Below are 23,414 nucleotides of genomic sequence, written 5' to 3'. Positions count from 1 at the left end.
CAGTTTGCCTTGGTGCCAGAAAATGGAACCAATCAGCGATACAGGTTGAAGTGTGGGCTTCCTGTGTGTCTTAAAAACCAAAACCAAACAAAAACTAGTGCATTGTAGCGAGTAGTTATAAACTATCTTCCCCTCACACACAATGCCCATACTTACAAGGTATAAAATCTTAGTCTCCAAAAATTGTATAATGAGATTTTCTAAACATGCAGGAATCTCTAAGTTATTCACAAAAAGTCAAGGAGGACTTAAGAATGGTAACACTTTCAGCATACTGTCGTTTTAAAACTTAGAAAAGTTGTCTTTTATTCTAGAATGTGATCTCTTTCACAGGATTTAGTTCTCCAATACTTCCAAAAATCATCTCATGCTACGATCCAGCAGAACCCAGTTACCAATTCACGACAATTTCGTGAAAAACAAACTACCTTGTACATGGACATGTCCAAATTCCAAAGGCAAACAATTATATTGATATTCCGAGCTGGACTTGAATACTAATAGGTGATAATTCCCTGAGGTTGAAGCACAAAATCAAGTTGCCCTCCTTTGACCTGCACACATCCCTCAAAACATGTTTGCCCATATCTCTGCCCATTAAACAACTTATTACAAGAATGTAGTATTATAACATTTAATAGTTTCTCTCCAACAAAGCACCCATAGAAAATGCAAAAAACACTTCAGTTTCCTTCCCCCTCCAATGGCATTTATCCCACTACCTGCTTTTACCTTTACATAATTGACTTATGTCTTCAGGAAGCGTTAAAGTAGCACACCTTGGAGAAGAGGAGAACAGACCAGCAGGTTTGTGGAAGGGAGGATATACTGAGGATACTTCACTGAACAAACTGTCATGTAACAGTTCCTCTGGAGTTGGCCTTGAAAGAAGAAAAGAGAATAAAACAATAAGAGTAAAGTGTTTCCAAAAACATTACACTTCAGTAAGAAATGTCCTTGTCCTCAGTAACAAATTATTTTAAATTGTATTGGATTTCAGAAAGTCTAATAGCAAAAATGTCTACTAGTTTTGTAGTCTACTAGTTTCATGATGCACAACACACCATGCAGTCTGTTTACAGCCCCAGTTCAGATCTCACCTTCATTTAATGTACATAGCAACTATTTTATTAATTCCCCTTTAATTCCTCTAAGCAGAGATGGAAAAAATGCAAATGCAAAGCCTTGATTAAAGAACAGAAGAATACTTCAGTTTTCAAAAGGAAGTTGTGGTGGAAGAAGGAGATTTGAAGAAAGCTGCCTTAATTCTGGCTACAACAGAATTAAAGTAACAACCAGTAACATCCCGACAGGGAATCAGGAAAAGCTGTGAATGTAGAACTACAAACGCCTGAATAGTTTTTCCCCAAAATACTCAGATTCGATATCAAGGTTTTGCACACTTGATTTCCACCCTCCCCAATTCTTCCCTTTAAACACTGAAAAGCAACAAAACCAGGAATTTCTTATAGGTAGCACAAATCAGTATTCCAAAAATGTTCAGCAAACAAGTCTTATAATTTCCTGGTATCACAGCAGCATTTCCTGGGCATTTGAACTGAATACTTGCCTCTTAGAAGGCTGGAATGTAAGGCATTTCTTCAGTAGAGCTACAATATTTTCAGAAAGGTCCTGGAACATAAGAAAAATATGGAGGAATTCAGTTTATTACCATCTTAATTCAGGAAGCCACTTAACTCATGCTTCACTTTTAACATACAGGTTATTCCTTTGAGGGCAATAAAATTTCACACCTACAACTATGAGGTCAGCTGTATGACACCAAAATGATGGGAAGGAGTTCTCGCCCTCCATCCCTGCATTTCCTTTGGGGGGAAAATAATAATAATAATATTAATAAAATATCAAAAAAGTTTGCAATGTAAGCAACTTTTTATTTGTTAATTTAGATGTTCTGTAGCCAGCTTGATATAGCGCAATACCTGGGAACTCCCTTCTGCGAATGGTCAGAATCCTTTTACACGCTGCCTCAGAAATATACAGACACTACAAGTCAGTGATTACTTCTGGGGGTGGGAAGGATTTGAACTGTATAAACCTACTTTATCAGAATGTGTAAAGTGGACCAGACAGAAGAGGAAATTTCCAGAAGAAAAATACTTAAGCCCCCCACACTTCAAAGAAAATTTAGAACTTATTGAACTATTCAGAGAGCATAAATATTTACTGAGACTGACCGTAATTTTAAGAAAGAATGAATATTACCAATACTAGCTATTTGAAAGGATCTTTGATACATAGTTTAGACTTCAATTTGTTTTCCTCATACAACAGGTGACCAAATAAGTTAAAATATAGATATACATGTGAAATACAATGCAACAATAACAAAATGTATTGGATAAGGCAGCATGAAAGAGTAAATTAGTTCCACAAACCTTAATAATATCAAGGCAACCATGTTCTTCAGCCAATACAGTTACAATATCATCTACGCAGCCTTTGAAAAACAAATGGAACAATAAAAGACTATGAACAAATGATACCAATTACACAGGATATCAGATGAAACCCCACTCCAACAAAAACACACTTAACTTTGGCTTTTTATTGACATTGCCAAATTAGAAATAAAAATTATTAGTATCACCTATGCAGACAGAAAACTGAAGTCTAAGAAAGTTAAGCAGCACATCTAAGTGAAGAGTGAAAACCTTTGCAGGCTTAGGAAATCCAGAGCATTAGTCTCTGCCAAATAAATTCTTACCACTTATTAAAAAAATATCCCTGAAAGAACTTAAAAAATATCTGCACATGGAAGCTCAAAGCAGTTTTCACTTTGTTGCTACTTGCAGATAATACTAGCAGTATTTTATAACTTGTTTTCAACACATTATTGAAAAAAATAATCCCCAAGCTGGGACATGAATGTTTTTCAGTGGATAAAGGTTACCAATAACTTGCATTCAATTTGAAGGGGACTGAAATGCTTCAGGAAGCTTTCTTAACAAATCACTTACCAAAACAGTCAGGATTTCAGCACCCAAGCACTAACTTGAATGAAAAAGACGATTCTACTGACAGTAACTAACTTCAACAGTGTTACTATTCTCTCTGGTTTCTAACAATTTACTGATAACGCTTCAAATTGCTAAATCATGCCCTTCCCTTCCATGGTTCATACGTAAACCCCACAAGAAATCACGTTTGAAAAGCCACAAAATAGTCCTGCTTCCAGATTCAATTACATTAAGCAAAAATTCCAAATCTACAGTAATGTTTTATAATTTGTAGGTGGAGCCAGAAACAAAAGGCTGTATCTAGTAAGAGGCTTCTCAGCTCTCTTCTTGTTTTCTGTCTTCCTATTCAAGTCCTGCTTCTCCCTGCTTGGATTTGGTGCACAAGCACAGCCAGTGCGGGACACAGTTTTCTTTAGTGTCACACAATTCCTAACTCATTTCAGAAACCCCCTGCAACACAAACCAACAAATAACCATCCAAATGACTACCTTTCCTGAGCCTGTTTTTTGACAGTTTGCCCTGACTCTAAAATACTCAGAGTTCTTCTGGGAAGTTATTCTTCCTGACACCCACCTCTGTATCTTCTCTAGACAAGTAACCATGCTTCAAATATCTATTTAATTCTAGAGAGGAAAGCTGAAGAAGGTAAAGTGCCTTAGGTCTGAGCATCACAAACTGACTCATCTGTAATGTTCTTATTACAAAACTGCTTGGAAAATTTAAAAACTGATTTTGTGTTACTTACCTAACATAATAATAAATTTCAATCTTTCTGCTATCTCCAAACTCTGGAATAATTTTCTCCCCTAAATGAATAACAAAATCAAATCAACAGTTGAATGGTAATACGTAAAAATATTTAAATAACATACATACCCATCCATATACAAAGACAGTGAAATAAGCTTCTACACATGAAGTTTGGATTTAGAAAAAATTGTTGGAAAACACTATTTACCCCAACTATAGTAGAAATAGTTTCATGCCATCACAAAAAAAAAAAAGCGTGATAACATCTTTTAACCGGAACAAATGAAACCCCCCCCAAAATATGCAACACAAAGCCTCAAGCTGCCTTAGCAAACCTGCAGGTTATTAATTCAGTAATAGGCTTCCAAAAACCTTATTTTTTCCGATTTGAGCATCAACAAAGGTAATTAATTACTAAATACGGTAACCACCATAGCTTGTATTATTGCACAAGGGCTTTTGAAAAGGCATCTGAAAATCCCTTTGAATGTGTTTCAAAAAATAGCACTATCGCATTTTTTTAAAATGTACTTTTTCAAAAGAATAAATAATGATCTGTAAACAGTATGCAAATTTCAAAAAGAGCAGAATATGCAAAAGAAGACTATTTCCGATGCCTTGACCTAATCACTGTATTACTGTATTAGGTTTTGGTTATGCAATTTTCTGACAATTCAGTTATCTTACGTAATGAGACTAAAGATCAATATTGAAGTATTTGCTAGATCACACCTCCCTACAGAACGTTGCTGTCTTCAAATTAAAGAAGACAGCGTTTTTAACGTATATATGAATAGTAAAGATTATGATGTCATAATTTATTTCAACTTCTAGAGTCAAATCAGCATTTTCCAAATAAACCCTTAATTCCGTACAGAAGGTCTTTAAACTCTGGAGAGAAGGCAGATTCTCCCTTCTATTCTTTTCCATGAAACTTGCTTAGATACGCATCATTACCAAGGAGAATGAGGGCATGACAGCAATGCTTATTTCATGTTTAAAAGCGCAATTAGAACAACAAATTATCTAGAGAGACTTCTTAGTTCAGAAGCTATTCCTTGCTAAGAATTTGATCATGTAACCGCATCTCTGTGTCTGAACAGGCAGTTACCCTTCATGGTTAACACACACTCACACCAATATGCATTGTGCTACTTAAATCGCCACCAATCCTGTAGGTAGGAACGCTAACTAACATATTGATATTTGGACTCGGGTGATGGGCAAAGTGTCATTAGCTCCACACTCAAGAGCAATCAAATTAATGTGACGATTCCCCAAGAGTCACAATCAAGAGAATTATCCTCTTACATACCACGCAGAGCTCAAATAATATTATACCAAGAGACCACAGATCTGATTTAGGGCCAGAAGGCAGAGGCTTCTCACACTGAGTATGATCGTTTGGTTTGACTATTCCCTGTGCAATCACTTCAGGTGCCAAATACGATGGGTACCTAGAAAGATGCAGCAACATTAAGTAACATCCTGTCTGTCCAAAACCCCTTTGTTTCAGTTACAAATAATCAAAATAAATTTTACATTCTGAGAAACTAGAATTCATAGCAATGCAGATTGTTCTATTTTATTCAGTCAAAATCTACATGTTGTAGCAAAGTTTCACTCCAATTCCAAAATACATAGTGCTTACTACATAAAAGGTCAAATCCCTCCCTTTTTCACGAGAGGAAATAACAGTAGCTTTCAAAACAGCACACCTACATATCTCAAAGAAAACGTATATTGAGTTTCAGCACTAGTATATCAAACAAATGTATCCTAGGCCCATATTTGGGGGTGCTGGCCATATTCCCCTCCATTGACAGTGTTGCATCAAATAACTTTTGAATTTGTAAAAAAAGTAACAAAAGGTGTTGAGGACACATTTTACCTGCTCCTACCTCATTTTCAAATAACATTGTCACTTTTTCTGTCAACAATTCATTCTAATACTTTAAAAAAATATATCTAAAAATCCCCTTTTGAAGGGACACATCATTATTTATTTTGAGGATGTCTTTAAGAATCAGTTCAGAATTTCCATTGTAAACAACACAACTCCAAAACAAACAAAGAGTGGCAAGGAAACACTCCAACGAAATATGTCACTTTAGCTAGACACCAAGATCACTTGAAAAGAAATCACAAAACGATAAAAAGACAAGAGGCCTACAGTGGTGTGCAACAGTGAAGTACTGATTGTGCTTTTTGCTAAATATGAAATCAGATTGTACCTCCAGAATCCAAGACACAGGCAGCTATTAGCATTTGAAGACAAATTTAGGCAATAAGGGTCAACATCACATAGCTACAGTAACATGTTTGCATGGTCCCAATTCTCTGTCTTTCATTCATTTCACTTAGCCAGATGATAACTTCTTCAGAGACATTATCAGAAGTTTCTGTGTAAGGTGTATATGCAACACATACTAATTAAAGCCACAAGCTGTTAGAACCCTGTGCATACAACATATTTTTAAAGATTATTTCTCAAAACATAAATATATTTCCTGAAAAAATACACCCCCAAGACATTTGTATTGTGTAGCTACATCCTTACCCTATAGGAAAATCAACATCAACACCTTGACCAGTCATATGGTAGAGGCCAAATTTAGCCAATTTGACATGTCCCTGGAAAGGAAAAAATATATAATCAACAGCAGCAGAATCCAATGTTGGAAGAATCTAGGTTTAAATTAAAAAAAAAGGCATTTCAAGTTACATTATCTGTCAGAAGACAGATACCGACAAAATACCTACTGCACAAAAGTCCACTGCAAGTTAATAAGGTGCTTATTTCTAATGCCTTAAGTTTCGAAGAGCATTAAGTATTCACGTTGTTTGGAACACACATGGAAAGCAGTACTTTGCCAGTTACAGCACGTTTTCAGTAAATTAAAATAGAATATTTTTCCTGTTTCAAAACTGTTCAAAATCCTGTTTGAACTCTAGAACTCCATAAGCATCGCCACTATTCCCTCACCTTTTCTGTTTGCCTTGCTCCTCCAATCCTTTCTGTCAACTCATTACTATCTTGCTCTCCTTGACTGTATCAACACTTATTTCAAACAATCAAGTTTTTCAGGCACTGGCTTTTATTCTGAGGAGTCTCCATATATGACATACAAGAGCTTGCTACTTGGTGGCAGCAAGAGGCAAAAGCAAAAACCAAACCAAACCAGATTTATTCCTGAAGCTGTACCTTTCGATCCAAAAGAATATTGCAAGGGGAGAGTGCTCGGTGGACCATTCCATGTTTGTTCATATATTGCAAACCTTGCAAAACCTCATACGCGATGCATAAGATCCTTGAAGAACTGCAGAAAAAACAGAAATATATATATATATATATATATATATAAAAGAATGTGCTATACTGAATACTTTCCTTTTTAATTTGTTAAAATGTAGAGAGAGTTGCACAACTATTCCAAACGAAAGTGAGACATTTATGACTCCAGAACAGTTTAAGAGATAAACAATGAATATGGTAGGATATGTTCAGTGCCGTACACAGCTACTCAATACTCCACAACTACATTTCTTCACCCTGAACTTGTCCTTAAAAAACAGCAGAAAACTGTGACAAAATATAACATATTCTCTGTGTCAGAAACTATGATCTATACCTCAAACAACTGGGAAAAAAAATCCCAACCTTCCCTAATTTTTATTTGTTAAGTCTGATATTGATGTTCATAGAAAAGTTCAACTGAACAAAAGTGTTTGAAACTCAGATGTTAACTGGAGCTTGTCCAGAAGATGGTGTAGAGACTCAGCTACATCACACTTATAGTCTTTGGTCATCTGAAAACTTCACTTTCTGCTTTAGAACCTTGGAAGCATCAACCTTACCATCTTTGGAGAGAAATGACCAAGTTCACCATCCAAACCACTTTGACATAACTATGTATTTTGACAAAAGTTATAATTTACCATAAGAACCGACAGCCCTAGAGAGCAGTTTCTGTGAACAGGAATTTGCATAGAGACCAGCAGTATTAGACTTCCACAGTGCACGCAAAATAAGAACAAAAGGCACAGATGTAGTGTCCCCTCAACGAGATTCTTTTTAACTTTTTATCCCCTTCATTTCCCACCCACTCTTCCTCAGACCACATTTCAGGCCTGACTGGCAACTTTATCTCTGAAGACACTCGTTTACAAAATGTCCAGAAAACAAAGAAATACCAAAATTAATTTCTTTATTAAAGCTTTATTTGCTGCTATTCATACCAGTTTGAATGCCAAAACTTTGTCACAAGAGTAAATAGGTAGATTTTAACAAAAGCCACAATTCCAACAAATTCTGTGGCTAGGGCAACATAGAAATACAGTTCCATTTTCAGAATAGTCTAAGGCCACCGTTAAGTTACCTTACATGGAGCTCATCTGCAGACTCTAACCTTTTTCCTAGGAGAGCCCTGTACTACTTTATACTAGTTGCGAATATACACATTTAAGTTAAATTTTAAGCACAAAGAGAACCTATTCTAACACATTTCCACACTGCTGCATCTCAGCCCACAGGATTTGGAAGCGATTCTCAAGGTCTCAGCAATTCAACCAAAACCACAGGGCTAACAACCACGAAACCAAAGCAAAATCCCACAACTATCACGCTCCTCCCTCACTAGCACTTTTCCTTCCCCATCCCTCCCACTCTCACCACAGCATCAGACACCCCTGGCTCTGTGGCGTTTCCTCCCAGTCATTCTTGGGCAGATTTATAACTGTAGCAAAAAATGTACCTTACAATCCTTTGGTTTCTGCGTATAGGTTTTTTTTTTCCCTGCAATATAATTATTAACAATAATGGTTGCAAACAGAATCCTCTGTCTCTCACTTTTTGCACAGCTTTGCAAAAGAAGACATGAAAAATAAATGATGGAGAAAGAATTCATGTTTCCAGTAAGGCAACAGCTATATGGGAACGAATAGCACATCATGAGGTATTTTAGCCTAAAAAGTGTTTCTTTGTTTTAAAAAATAAAAGTAAATACAAAGTGCAATTTTGTGGCCGATGTGCCTGAGGAGTGCAGTGTGCTCTGGTGGCACTAGGGGCCCTCAGCTACCCATTTATTCTCCATGTTCTCTTACAATTCTTACAGTTTAAGATAAATCCTCCATGGCATTACAACAACCAGCAACACACGAATGATAAGTATTTTTTCATTACACGTAATCCTCAGTTTTCCCAAGCTCTTGATGCCACCCTGCTGGGCAAAGCCTTCAGCCATGAACCTCACCCTCCAGCTGAAGCACAGACACCACCTCCCAGGAGAGAGGGGACTCTGCACAACAACCTCTTCAATACTGCTGCTGCACATTAACTAGTTCTTATTTAATTCATTAGGTAAAACACACTGTTTGTGGTTATTACCCATGAGATTTTCATTTCATTGCCAAGGTCCTGAGAACTTAGCAACACTCATTACTGTTATTGAGCACAAGAGACCTCCTTATGTTAAACTCCCCAGGGCCAAGTTCAGCAGCAGTCCCTTGCATCCCCCTCTCTGGAGATGAGCACCAAGGCTACCCCCTCGCTTTAGTGGGGCTCATCTCTCTCCAAGTTTCTACAGCCACCAGCAATGCTGCAGTTCTCGGCCTCTCAGTTCCAGCAGGACAGGGAACTGCTGGAGAGAGTCCAGCGCAGGGCAATGAAGATGCTGAAGGGAGTGGAGCATCTCCCGTGTGAGGAAAGGCTGAGGGAGCTGGGGCTCTGGAGCTTGGAGAAGAGGAGACTGAGGGGTGACCTCATTAATGGTTATAAATGTGTAAAGGGTGAGCGTCATGAGGATGGAGTCAGGCTCTTCTCGATGACAACCAATAAGACAAGAGTCAATGGTACAAACTGGAACACAGGAGGTTCCATTTACATTTGAGAAGAAACTTCTTCCCAGTGAGGGTGGCAGAGCCTGGACCAGGCTGCCCAGGGGGCTGTGGGGTCTCCTTCTCTGCAGACATTCAAACCCGCCTGGACACCTTCCTGTGTAACCTCATCTGGGTGTTCCTGCTCCAGCAGGGGGGTTGGACTGGGTGAGCTTTCGAGGTCACTTCCAATCCCTGACATTCTGTGATTCTGTGATTGCAGTGGGGTTATGCAAATGAAGAAACTGCGCTCTTGGAGCTGCCTCCAGGCTTCAGGTTAAGCTGAGCTTTAAAAAGAAAAAAAAGAAAAAGAAAACACAGCCCTAAGTAAGGATGAAATTTACACCAACCCATGTTGGCAGGGAGCTCTGAGCAGATTCAGAAACTTTTCCCCTGATTATCTGGAAGTCTGTTTTTCAATAGACTAGCCAGTGTCAAACTATGACAGATTCAGAGGAAAGGTTTAGCCACTGGGGCTCCTGAGCTGCAGAGGCTTCAGCACCCTCATTAACAGGAGGATAAAAACAACAGCAAAAGCCCTAGAAACTACGCAGGAGAAAAGGCAGCAAAATGGAGCCATAGCAGCAGCCATGCTGCACCACTGACTAATGAGATAATGACATTTGTGTGGCACAAAATACCCTGTTCATCTCCGTAGCTGATCATCGTGGTTGTGACTTGAAACTGTTGTGAAGCAAATCATTCCACTGCTCAAGGCAGATACGGGAGGAAGCAGTAAGTGAAACCATGAAAGCGAGATGCACTTGAAGAACTGGCAGATCTGACAGGGCTCTACTTACCTTCGGCTTCCCACATCTCCTAACAAGACAAAGCTTTAAGGCTCTTTTCCTCTTCCCCAACAGGAGAAAGAGGAAACAGGAGTTTCTCTGCAAAAGGAACACTTAGCAGTAAAAAGGCATGATCTCTCTACAACTGCCAACACTCTTTCAAGGACCAGGCTCCATTTTAACCTTCAGTCTGCACACCAAGAAATCTACTTAGCTGTAGCCTACTTAGGTAGGCTTTTGAAAAGGGGTTTTATTTAAGTGAAAGGATTGCACACTGATATAAAATCAAACCAGTTGGATTTAATAATTGTCTAGTTTTTCCTGGATTGGAGAAGAAAAAAGAAGAAGAAGGGGCCATTTTATGTTCCTTCATTCTAGAAACAAAGAATTAAAAGCATATAAGGACTAAAACCAATAGCAAGTTGATATGAGCCAGTTCTGCCAGCTTATAAAACCAGCATGGTTAAGAGAGGCATGTGCGTGGCATTTGTGGGTGGAGGGAGAAGGGAAGATGACTTAAAAACCCACAAAAATGAGGATTGTTTTATTACCTCCAGAATTTTGCAGACCAAAAGCTATACCAGACAAATGACTAATTTCCACACTGTAATAGTACACAGGTGGCTGCATTGTGCCTTCACAAAAACCATTAACTTTTCCACTTAGCAGTCAGCCTGATCTCCAGCCTGTTGAATTCTTACTGGTACGGCCACAAAACTGTTTTCTGGAAGTTTACTTCAAGAATAATGAACCTAACCTGTCAGGAAACAGATGTTTTAGTGGAGTTTCAATCTCTTGTGGTGCTGCAAACCCACTGATGAAATAATCTGATTGCTTAGGACACTTTTGTCATTTTTTGACCAGACAGAGGAAAAAATAATATATTCTTCTTAGTATGCTCGCTAAAATGTTACATCTGACTGAGAACAGCTTCTGGACAGGGTGAAAGGGGAAACTGTACCAAAAGAAACTAGCTTACTGAGAGTCTTACCTTTCTCCAAAAGGAGCAGATATTAACAAAGAGAAAGAGGGGGATAAAAGGTTTTATCATGAACCAAGTAAAGAAAACAAGCCCCTAAAATAGTAGAATGGAGAGCTAAGAGTGAGCATACTCACCCACTAGTGACAGCGCAGTACCTGGGAAAAAACATCAAGAGGGAATTGTCCAAGCCATAGGTCAACATAAGCACAAGATCAAATAATAAAGGCTGGAACCACATTGAGAAATTAGAAAGTTTGACAGAAAGGTGGGGTTCTGAATTTAAAACAAACAAAAAACCTACAAAACTCCCCCAACAAAACAGCAACAAACAAAACACAAAATCCAAACAATAATATTACCTATGTTTTATTCAGTTCGAATGGTTATTTTTTAATTTATTAGTCCTGATTATTAGTTGGAATGATAATTCAGCTGCTTGTAAAAGTAGGAAGCTGGACTCCAAGATAGGATGCTCTAGGAGCAAACCACTTTCTGCAACTGATTCTTTACATTTTAGGTAAAATTACTGGTCTTCTAAACCCTACAAATGGTCATACTAGGTCAGACCAAAAACTATTTGAGATCAGTATCTTGTTTCCAAAAATGATGACAGGCAGATGCCAAGGAGAGAGGGAAAACAGAGCAAGCAAATGCAAATGTTCCCTGATATTCTCCTGGCTTCCAACCTCTTTAATCCAAGCTTGCATCTGGATACAAGAAACAAACAAAAAGTTTGGCTCCTGAGCATCACATCTGATAATGTCAGAATGTAAAGTAATCCCTGCAAGCCTCAACAGCTCTTTTAACAAGATATCAGTTATTCCAAGTCTTTCATTCGTGTTCACAGAATATGACCCATGAGTTACTGCAGAAATTCACAGCCATCAAGTATTCTGTTGGTAAGATCTCATTACTCTTTTATCTCTTCATGGTGGTCTGTGTCTCCAACTTCCAGAAAGCCAACTTTAAATTTCAGTTTCAAGAAAACAATTGCTTAACACCAGAGTAAGAAGTGATTTTGGAAACAATGCATTTGACAGCCAGCAGCAGTAGTCCCTGCATATACCACAAAGTGCTGAAGGGAAAAGAAAAACTACTTGATGCAGAACATCTTGAAGAGGTAAAACAAGAGGACTGTACATCATACAGTTGGAAATTGGAGATGCGTGGGGTCACAAGACTTGACCTATTGAACTGTTTGAATAGAAGAATTCCAACAGGAGAAAACAAACAATGAAGAGAGAATTTCAGCATTTATGCCATTGTCACAGAAGTTACAGGTTCACACAAGTTCCTTTTCCTCCAGTTTAGAGGAAAATTAATGCCAATCTGCACATGAACTCAGGGGATCCATCATCTTTAACAGAACTGCATTAACTGGAAATACATCTTCTCCATGCTTCTTCGGTGGTGCAGGAAACTAGTTTAACATGAAAGAGTAATCAGGTACCTCAAAAGATCTTCCCGCCTGTGTCCTGTCTCTAGCCCTACCCTCTCCTAGACAAAACAATCTCCCTTTTTGATGATTTTGATCCAGGCAGCTGTCGCTATTATAGTGTAGTTAGCCAGAATACAGAGATGTACCTGGACAGCAGCACAGGAGCAAGGAGAACTGGGGCTGGAGGCAAAGTGGAGGCAGCAGTAAAACCCTGGGGAGAGCAGAAGTATTTCTGGTAGTTACAAATGCATTGGTGGTATTTTTAACTGGTTATGGCCAGTCATAAATTTCACTCGCTTTTCCACTATCGTAACAGTCAACATGGAGTACTTAATCCATTTTGTAGAAGGAAGAAAGCTGTGCCTGGAAAGTACAATCGATACTTAATGGGCTATTTTGAATAAGAGTGCTTTATCTAGTGAAACAAACAAAGGCCCCACTGGAAGTCTCATAATCTACTTAACCGTGGACAGCCCTGTCATTTTTCTACCTACTGAAAACATATATGTAGATTAGTGTGGCATATGTAGATCAGTGCAGCATATGTAGATCAGTGCGGCGGCAACTCAAGGCAAGAGGAAATTGATAACAAAAACTGGAACTAGAAATACTTTGAATGCCATCAGGAAGGCAGAGCAACACCAAGCAGGATAAGACTATGCTGATGACAACATGTTCCAGAATTCCTTTCCTCAGGCTTACAACTCATGGGTACACACAAGGAAATGCACGCTTAACCAAGTCCTTAATCAAACTTGTACACCTCGGTCTAACGTTGTATTATTGCTGTAAACAAGTAAACTCTAGAGGACAAGAATCTCGGCAACCAGGAGGCTTAAGAAGCTTATGGCACTGATACACAGGAGCAAAAACACGAGTTCCTCTTCCAAAGAGGAGTGTCAGACAGGGTCTGCCCTGAGGATGCACACCAGAGCAACACAAACCAGCACTGTCATCAATCACTACCCCAGAACCTGGGAAACTAACGCACATTTGGAACTCAGGAAGGAGATTCATCACAAAAAATTGTGTCTGTTCAAAGTGGAACGGAATCAGGTTGTGAACAGATGTAATGTTTCTGACCTCATAAAAGCGACAATATTTCAAGACAAGTAAAACTATAAACCAAAGAAAATGACATTTGCAGTTAGTTCCATTACCGCCAACAATGCAGACAGACTGGGTAGGAGTGGTGTGGCCAAGTGGTTACAGCAATGGATGAAATTTGGGTATAATCCCAGCTGAGACAATCACCACACTACCTCAAGAAAGCCATCTGACCTCCTTATGCCTCAATCAACCAGCTGGAAAACTGGATGAAAAGCAGGACTGGGTTGAAAACCAGATGTGCAGATAAATTGGGTCTTCCTGGGTAAATAAATTACAAAATACCCTATGCAGAACATAAAGAGTTTGATGCAGGTGGGAATGGTTTATTTAGCACTTTATTATGTGTTTGATTAAAAAATGGCACTAGGGACCAAGACTGTAAACACTGCCAATTTACTTGGAAATGCATTCACATTATCAGAATGAAATGAACTGGAAGGGAATGCAACAAGCAGAGAATACAAGACAAAAGAATGAATTTTATAGGCAGAGTCCTCAGGAAGTCTTTAGCTCACGCACAGAGGTATTTCACACAGGATATCTTCAACGAGTTCATATTGCTCATCTGAGGAAACTCAAGAAGTCTTTTCATTCCTTCTTTAAAGTTCTAAGCTGCAAGCATGACTTTAAAAGCAACAGAAATGACGTTACATTTTTATGAAGGTCTCAACTCGTAATGCGTGATAAAAAAGTCCATAAAACAATGGATGAAGCACAGATAAAGAACAACTTCATATACAGAGCAGATTGCACACAAAGATTTTTAATAGACAGGTGATTTTTCAGATCATTATCACTCTGAATGATTTAAGTGTATCTGCTCCTCATAAAGCAAAGTTTAAACATCCCACCTTGAACTCCTTTAAGACATCCAGTATTCGTTCCATTAATTGAGGGAGCAAATGAACAGTCCTTTGGAAAAGTAAGCACACCTTATAAAACACTGTCTTAATGAAACCTCCAGTGCCATCTGGTTTACGCACAGAAGAGGAAAGGCACATGCACATTCCCAGTTTTTGATCTTGCCACTATTTAACTTCTGAAAAGTCATTTTTTGCATCTTAGCCTCAGATGGCTCATATGTAAGAGGTATAATACTAATACATTGCATTACACCAAAAAGTGCGATGAAATAAACAAAACTTAAATCCTCGCATATAAAGATTGGGTAAAGTAGCCTTCATTTAAAACCAGATCATAGAATCTTGCATTCTTATCACAGACTATATGTTCTGAGATAACTAACACAATAGAACTAGATGCACAGGTGTCAAGAAGAGAACAGGATGAAAACCAAGACAATGATCCCAAAATTTAGAATAAAGAATTTAACTTCAATAGCATTATATACATATACCAAACACCACATTGCCAACTTTTCATTAAAGGAAGCAACACATCTCACATTCTACTGTCCATCTCCAAAAGGAGTGAACTGGTAAAATGTAGGAGCAGAATTAAGAACAACTGAAGTCAGGTCTCCAAGTAGCAGCGTTACCAGAGCCTTAAACCACACAATCATTGAAGGAAAAGTGACTTCTAAAGACGCATGATGAATGGTCACACAGTAGGTAGCGCCTATTTTCTTACTTTCCACTGCATTAAAGTAAAATATGTCTCTGAAAAACAATTGCTTTTTGCATGCTGAAATGCCAGCTGGCAACCACAGATCAGTGTCTGGCTCAGAGTCCGTGCTTTGGAAGACACTTAAGTTCCTAAGAAATCTAAAAGTGACTTTTGTAGCAAGCAAACTTTGCTTGCTTCCCAAATCCTACTCTGTCACAATTCTTAGATACTAACAATCTTTTCAGGCTTAAACATCTAATTTTATAAGTTTGAATAGAAAATAGATGACAGAAAACATAATAGACCTAGCAAAGGTCAGTCTTGGATATCTCAGTTCAGAGAGTCAAAGGTAAACTAAATCATAGTTTTGGATTCTTCACCATAACCTTTGTTAGGAAAACAAAACCAACAACTTAATATAATGGGTTCCATTAGAAAAGGTAGATGCCCAATTCAGAATGGCAAATAAATAATAAGACACCAGGTCCACATATTCATGAGGCTGACTTCACAAAAGAACAGTTCTACTACTACAAGGAGGGGGTAGGAACGATGACAAAAGCTCATGGTTACAGCTACATAGGTAAGATTTTTCTCTCACAGATAAAGAAAATTTTCTGAAGTAATCAAATCTAAGTGATCAAACTGTACTAATCTGGCATTTTAAACCCAACAAAATTATAGTCAAAATACAACAGCAAGAGTTGGCAACACTGACTTTGCAGTAAAAAATTACAGAAAGAGAATACTAGGCATTTTTGATCCCTGTAACTCAGTGATGGCACCTTCACTCAGCACATGTGGCAGTATAAGAGGTGGTTACAGACTTGGGAAAGTGAGTATCAAGCACCAAAACAAGGTGCTTCACAAAACATTTTCATTATCACTCACCCGGCTACTCTCCACCTGGCTCAATGCAGCATTGCACTGCTGAGAAATTCTGTTGATGCACTCGACAGATTCAGGATTTTTGCAACGTAGGGAAATCAAATTAGTTGAGAAAAATCTATTTCCTTTTCCTACAATAAAACTCTGAGGAACATAACAGCAAAATGAAGTATACTTGTCGTTTTGCTATCACTTTTACACCAGAAAAGCTAAGATTCACTTAACACACGTTAGCCAACTTCCAGACAAGCAAAAGGCTGTGGAGATCTGGAATCCCCTCATATCTGAGAGCACAGCTGTTGTAAGAGTCAAATCCTTGCAATCTCCCTTTAAACCAACGATCAAAAGGTGAAGTTCTCCTTCATCTGTATGCTTCACACATGCTGTGAAGACATTGTTTCCAATAGCTGAAGTTGGCGTGTTAGACTATCGAATCCAGGTATCAGTCAATGCACTCTCTACACAAAAAAGTATTTTGAGCTGCAGATCTCTATCCAGAATTCACTTAAGAGAACATAACCTGGCCTATTATTCTTTTCTACCAGAACATATGTTTTGAGACTATTACTAACACAAAATGATTACTTCAATTAGACTAAATTTACAGAACACGATACTGCCACATTTTTCCCTCAAAAAATACATTAATGATACAGGAAAAAAAACACCACATTAAAAAAAAAAAAAAAAAAGCTTACATTACATTATGTATTCTCAATTACATAATGTAATATAAGTAAGTTAGGTTTTTGTTTTAAAGTATAATTTTTAAGTATAAGTGTTGACCTTATGTCAACTACGGAAACACTATACTGATCTCAAGTATGTTTAAAGTGCTCTTTCAAAGAGAAGAACATAATAAAAAATCATTTTTATAATCATCACAATCACTCACTATAAAGGTCTTAGAAAATATGATTTCCATTCTCCCTGTTTATAGTCAAGTGATATCTTTAATGATTGCTGAATCCACACTGAGAAACAAAAATGTGCAGGCATTAATTTCTATTTGAACCAGCACAGTTATCAGAAATAATTAACCCAAACTGCCCATCTTGTGTTGTTAGTCCACCCAATGAATCTCTGAAAGTTACTCAAAGCTTTCGATACTACACTTAAAATAAACAGTACCATCTGCTTGTTCAGCAGCAATTCTGTAAAGTCAGCAAGTCTCTACTATTTCCATTAGTCACCCGAAATTACTTCTTTTCAAAGGTTTGCTGACAGGATACTGCTGATTAATTTCATCACTGCTTTTCTGCCTCCTCCCATTAGGAAAAGATGGAATATCGCACAGAGTTCGCTAGTATGGTCTTTGCCAGGAAAAAAGCGAAGCGGGGTGGAAGGGAGGATATTATCAGAACTGCTTTATTCTGCTACAGTTAACTTGGTGCAGCTTCCCTCTATACACCAAGGCCAGAAGGAAAACATTTCCTTAATCAAAGGCACAGCCATGTACATGTGAAAGAATGTATCAATGGGCCACCTCAGACTGTACTTTTGAAGCTCTGTCTTAATAAAACAAATGTTCATGTGCTTGAGGTACGTTATTTTGGGATAGCGAAGTAGCCTCTTTTCGCCCTGAAGTGCTATACCATTCAGGCTTTGCTCAACAGGATGACAGAGGATTTTTCTCCTGCCACCACTGGAGGAATCATTACATCTTGAGATATCACAACTAAGAGGAAGCTTTCTAAGAGGTTTTTGTTTAGAGTGACATTACTCACAAGAATAAAAGTTAAAGATATTTCATTTGGAAACAATGCTTTTGGTTGAGTCTTTCAGCAGGGGCTTTCATTCCTGTATTACATAGTCTTTGATTTATAGCAAATGGATGCATTGAAATAAATGAATTGGGCAATATCCACAAGTCTGCTTTAAGCATTCTCTAAAAAAAAAAAAATAAAAATAATAATATTTTCCTAAAGCCAATAGTTTGCATATTATAAGAACATGTATTTGTGCAGCATACACAGAGCACTATAACAGTGGTTTACAGTGCTAAACATTTTTTTTTCTCCATTAAAAAAAACCCCAATATTTCATTACATTTGTAAATGCCACTCTGGCAAAACAGCTGAACTTGGCTTATACCAGTTGTTTATCATCTTTGATAAAATTACAAGAGCAGAAGAAAAATGGCATTTCAGAAATCACTAGAAAATGAAATCAAAATAACGTTCTCTGCTCAGAATTTGATGGAAATTTTGTACAGAAAGGCACCAAACGGTAGCGATAGCCCAAGCATAGGAAAGAAACACGTCTCCAATGCTCATCTCATTTTTCATTGCCATCATGTTAAGTCTGCAGATCTCTGAAGACTAAAGCGTCTGGAGAGTTAATAATAAAAAAACCAACCTTCAACCCAAGGCCTAGATTTCCCTTAGTGAGCTTTAAACCTGAATGACTGCTTCTGGAGACTACAAATTATTACTGAGAGCAGAGAGGAAAGAATTCACGTGTCTGCTTTTATATTTTATCACAAACTTGCAAACTTCAGGTATGTCTGGAAGCCAAATATAAATTAAGCACAGACCAAGCAGGTACTGCACAATCCAGGGTCTTCCTTATCTTTGAACCTCCCTCAGCTTGGATAGATGTGCCACTTCACTATGCTGGAAGAGAATAAAATAGATGAGATTCTGGAAATCCAGCCTTCATATTCAGGCAACCAAAGCAAGCGGCTCCCAACCATTAAAATACTGCCCAAATTCAGAGATTATGTATTATGAATTACTGCGGAATGTGATTAAGAAAGAGAACGTTAGTAATAATGGGATTCTCAACATCACATCTTCTGCTTCTGAATAAACCCAAGATTTTTTTCCCTTTGTTTGAGAAGTGAAAAAAAACAAGTCCAAAAATCACACTCCAGTACACAAGAAGTTAAAAGAATTCTTAAAACACTCAGGGCAGGAAAAGCCAAAGCTCCTCTTCTTCAAAGACCTAAATGCTGGAGAACTGAGCTCCCCTAAGAATTCAGCTTCTCTGAGCAGAACAATCTTCTCGCGCACACATAATTCAGTGCAAGAGGCAGCCAAGGAATAGTTCCTGCAGACATGAAATATGAGCTTGTGACTATCACTCAAGAGTCCTCAGATGAGGAGAAGGAAGTCTGCACTGAAGGCAGGAATTACCTTTCTGTTAAAAAAAACCAAACACACAGACAAAAAGGTTTTCTAGAGTAGCTAATGGTCAAGAAAATAACACAAGAATAAGTGTTCCGAATTTTAAGAATTTGCATGAGGGCTATTAATGTTATGCCATCTTACTACAGTGGCTCAGAACACAAAAGTGAGAAACCTCACAGGTGCTCTATTTAAAGCTAAAGAATGTGTAGAGATTACTGAGGACATACAGAGGAAAATATTTTTTTTTCCCTCAAAAGTACATGCAAACACAAAAATTCATCCAAGAACCAACCATCCTTATCTTCTTACAGCATCTTACCTCTAATTCAAGGAATATAAAGTAAAGCAAGAACTATATACCACAACTTGTAGCTTTCCTTGTTTCACTCTGCACTGAAACAGTAAACATTCCATCTTTGGAAAAATAATGATATCTGTCAGGAATTCTGAGAAACTAAGATAAAAAGGGGGGAGACTTGACTCTACTTACAGGTTACATAGATAAACAGCAAAGGGGATACATAAGCTACTTACTTAGGATCAGCTCATGGCTTTTCTGCAGCTTATGCAAAACTGATTTTTATTTAAGCTAAATAAATGAGAACAGCAACCTAGAGTTTTGTGTTTGCAACAGCGAGATCAAAGCAACTTAAGGAGTTCTACATTAAGACCTAAGTTCGGATCAGAGCGTACCTTTAAAGCATGCCCTCCTGATCAGCTCCTCCTACCATGCTCAATTCAGAGTGGTTTCAGAGCACACAAACTGGATCCCTTTTATATGAACCAAAACACAGGATCCAGAATCTGCCTATTGCCTTGCAGCTGCTAATGGGCATTTGGTTCAGAGCAGACTGGACCTATATGGACTCGTCACCCTTAAAAGATGTATAGCACACCTTGCTTTACACATCTGTTCCTACTGGATCACATTACTTGCCAATACGGGCATAGCCTGAGAAAGGTCCCTTCTCTTAGTATAGGTCATCCAAGGTTTTCTTTACTTCATTCCGTCCTGAGGTAACCTGTGCTCCTGGTTTCCACAAAGACACTCTAGTACTGTGGGCCAAGGGGAGCACAGCCAGTCTACAAACTGTCCCTGTGACCAAGCCCACCTCAGCCAGCACTCCCTGCAGCAGCCCCTCCGAGCTGCGGCACCAGGAGGCCACAAGCAGAGGCAGAAGTCTGAGCTGCAGCTGTCCACAGCTTCTCCCACCAGTGAGAGCATGTGGTTGACCTCTCAGGGCAGAGGACTCTTGCCCTACTGCAACTGAGGGCCAGGTATTGAGCAGACATTGTAAGATCATAGGGGTGCTTTCTCCCATTTAAGGTTACAATGGACAACTGCATATTTTACTTTATGTTAAGGAAGACCTGTATCTATGGCATGAGAATAGAGTTTTGCTTAATGTTAGCCATGCTTCTTCCCACTGCAACAGAAGTGACGGGTCCCTAACTTCATTATACAAGGACACGGATTCTCTCATTCTTCCCGTGGTGCCCCATGTGAATTAGAAAAATCTCATGAAGAATTTGATAAATTAAATCTTTTAAAAGAAAAGCTGAAAATGAAGTGCAGCTATTAATGCAGTTCACATTATTGCAGCTGTGTGGCAGTACAAACTGAACTGACAGATGTAGAAATCCTGACTAGCTAACAGTAAGTAAAGCCGTCCTTGCAGCCAGACAGGATCGACTTTTTGTTATTAATTTCTCCAGTTCTGTGAAGCACTGCCAGTTATTAAAAAAAAGGAGCAGGGCAGTCTTGTTGGCTACTTCTTGATAGAGTAGCTGCAGATTTAAGACTAGAAGATAATTCACTTTTTAAAAAATAAATTACATTACAAAAAATGAAACTCATTTCAAAGAAACAAGTATAACCACTATACCCACTAAGTACAGATATTAGTAGGAATGACAACTGAGCATGCTTTCTTTTTTATGAGTTACCAGGAGGAAAGGCACCTAGAACTTCATAAAATCACACAAAAGCAATCTCTCTACTAATTTCTCAGCCTTTGAGATAAAGACTGCACTTTAGGCATCTCTGCATCAGAGGATTAAGCATTAGCAACAAGCCACATTCCTAATTAACACTCTGACCTCTCCCCCATTTTATAAAGGTGCAACAGAATTTTTAAGGCTATAAATAAAAGCTGCAACAGTGCACAGCTCTTCTAAACCCAGGCATTCCTGTAAATCAGTAGACTTTGCAACAGTGTTCTTTTAACAAACAAAAAATTCTAAATATCTATGGTTAAAAGCCATACTTAGGTACTCTTTAGTAGTTGGCTCAAAAAAATCTGGATCCCTATATCAACAGTACAGATGCTATTCAAAAGTGAAACAGAGCAGAAAGTTCCAAGAGAAGAACAGTCTGCAAACGCAGGTGATCAAAGGGACTTTGCAACTAGGCCAATAAGCAGCGGTGCTGTTAGGAATTTCATAGCTAACAACCAGTATTCCAAAAGGAATTAGATGTGCATCGCTTTGATCTATATCCCAGTATGTGTCATCACAACAGGCAGGAAACACCTATCAAGAGAGGTAACGATAAACTTAAGTGTAGCCAATGCAGATGCCTGTAACTATAAATTAGGAATGGATTAATCAGCATATAATTAATATTAAACTTCCTTGGAAGTGATATGACAAATGTGATCACCAAAAGGGCAAATAGAGATGGATATAGTTGCATGTAGGAGAAAACCACATAACAAAAGTTGCCAGACAAAAGGACAAGAGAGGCAGACTGTAAACATGCAGGACATACTCCCAAATACACACACAGGATAACTGGTAAAACATAAACCAAAACAAGCCCTGCTGGGTGTACAAGAGACCAGCCCTTGTGGGGGCTGCAGAGTGGTGGTAACATAAAAATATCAGGCATTAGATAATAGTGGAAGAAAGATCAGTTCACACCAGTTCTTACTTCACTTAATAAGCTCTCAAGCCTGATTACAGCTACCACTGTTAACTGTACATCACCAGCTCTGTGGTATTGTATACTCAGAGCTAATTTACAATGTGTTAACGACTAACAGTTTTGTGTACACAGTGATGATTAATAATGTCCACGAGTTTACCTTTAGCAAGGTCTGTGATGTTAATGAACGAAAGTAACAGTTTTAAACCTTACAACTGGCCTGATCTGCCAGCCTTCTAAACACTCCTATCATAGCAGTCTCCAGTACCCTGGTATCTACCTAGCTGTAAACCCATATATTGAATCCCAATCCAAGTTCCTTCTGTCAGCACATGTATCTGTCCATCTGAAGGTCCTTTTGGTTCAGGAGTCAAGCAACTTTATCAACTTAGTGCTGTCCACATGACATGGTGCCCATAAAATTGCAGTGTGGGGAAAAAGATGCTACACAACGTTTCCTGTAACATTATGTTCTATAAATCTATAATTTCAAGGCTGGCACAAGACTGATGTAGGGACAGTATGGGACTAATACAGCTTCTAGGTAGGAAAGCAGTTGGCTTTGAGTGAAGGCACAAGTCTGCGTCTGTGTGCATCATAAAATAAGGAGCTTGAGCCCAAGGATAGAACATCCATACGCACAGAAGAAATTATCTCAAACCACAATGACGTTAGAGATGTTTGCAAGCATATCAATGCATCTACATAGACTGACTGTCTGATCCCTAATTAGTGACAAGAGCCTCCCTGAAGACATTGCTCAGTAGTTCCAAATGTAAGAACATGCTCTTTAAAATTACAATCCATTTTTAGAAGTACACACTGTATAGCAAGTTTAATGAGTGTTAGCTCTGACTTTTTTCCCATCCTAAAAGCAGGATGAAGTGCCAAACACTGTACTAAGTTAGAATAACCATATACTAACCACATCTTGTTCTTGCAAGCCTACAGACAATTTTATTCTAAACACAACTATAAT

General features: G+C 38.3%; 1 protein-coding gene across 5 annotated transcripts in view; it reads right to left on the bottom strand.

The window, feature by feature from the left end:
* TBCK (TBC1 domain containing kinase) overlaps positions 1-23,414 on the bottom strand; it is a 98,847-nt gene that overhangs the window by 61,151 nt on the left and 14,282 nt on the right. For all 5 annotated transcript variants that reach the window (XR_010472576.1, XM_065062789.1, XM_065062790.1 and 2 more), the window contains 7 exons: positions 6,938-7,052; positions 6,293-6,366; positions 5,048-5,189; positions 3,728-3,788; positions 2,400-2,461; positions 1,571-1,632; positions 733-881 (listed from right to left, as the gene is read on the bottom strand). Coding sequence is in view for 4 of the 5 variants with exons in the window: in XM_065062789.1 (XP_064918861.1) it covers positions 733-881; positions 1,571-1,632; positions 2,400-2,461; positions 3,728-3,788; positions 5,048-5,189; positions 6,293-6,366; positions 6,938-7,052 (665 nt within the window). In the remaining variant the exon portion in view is untranslated. The remainder of the gene's footprint in view (positions 1-732; positions 882-1,570; positions 1,633-2,399; positions 2,462-3,727; positions 3,789-5,047; positions 5,190-6,292; positions 6,367-6,937; positions 7,053-23,414) is intronic.

This window comes from Columba livia, chromosome 4, assembly GCF_036013475.1.
Source record: "Columba livia isolate bColLiv1 breed racing homer chromosome 4, bColLiv1.pat.W.v2, whole genome shotgun sequence".
In the NCBI taxonomy this organism is placed as follows: Eukaryota; Metazoa; Chordata; class Aves; order Columbiformes; family Columbidae; genus Columba; species Columba livia.
The sequence above is the reverse complement of the archived record's forward strand: the minus strand, read 5'-3'. Positions and strand labels throughout refer to the sequence as shown.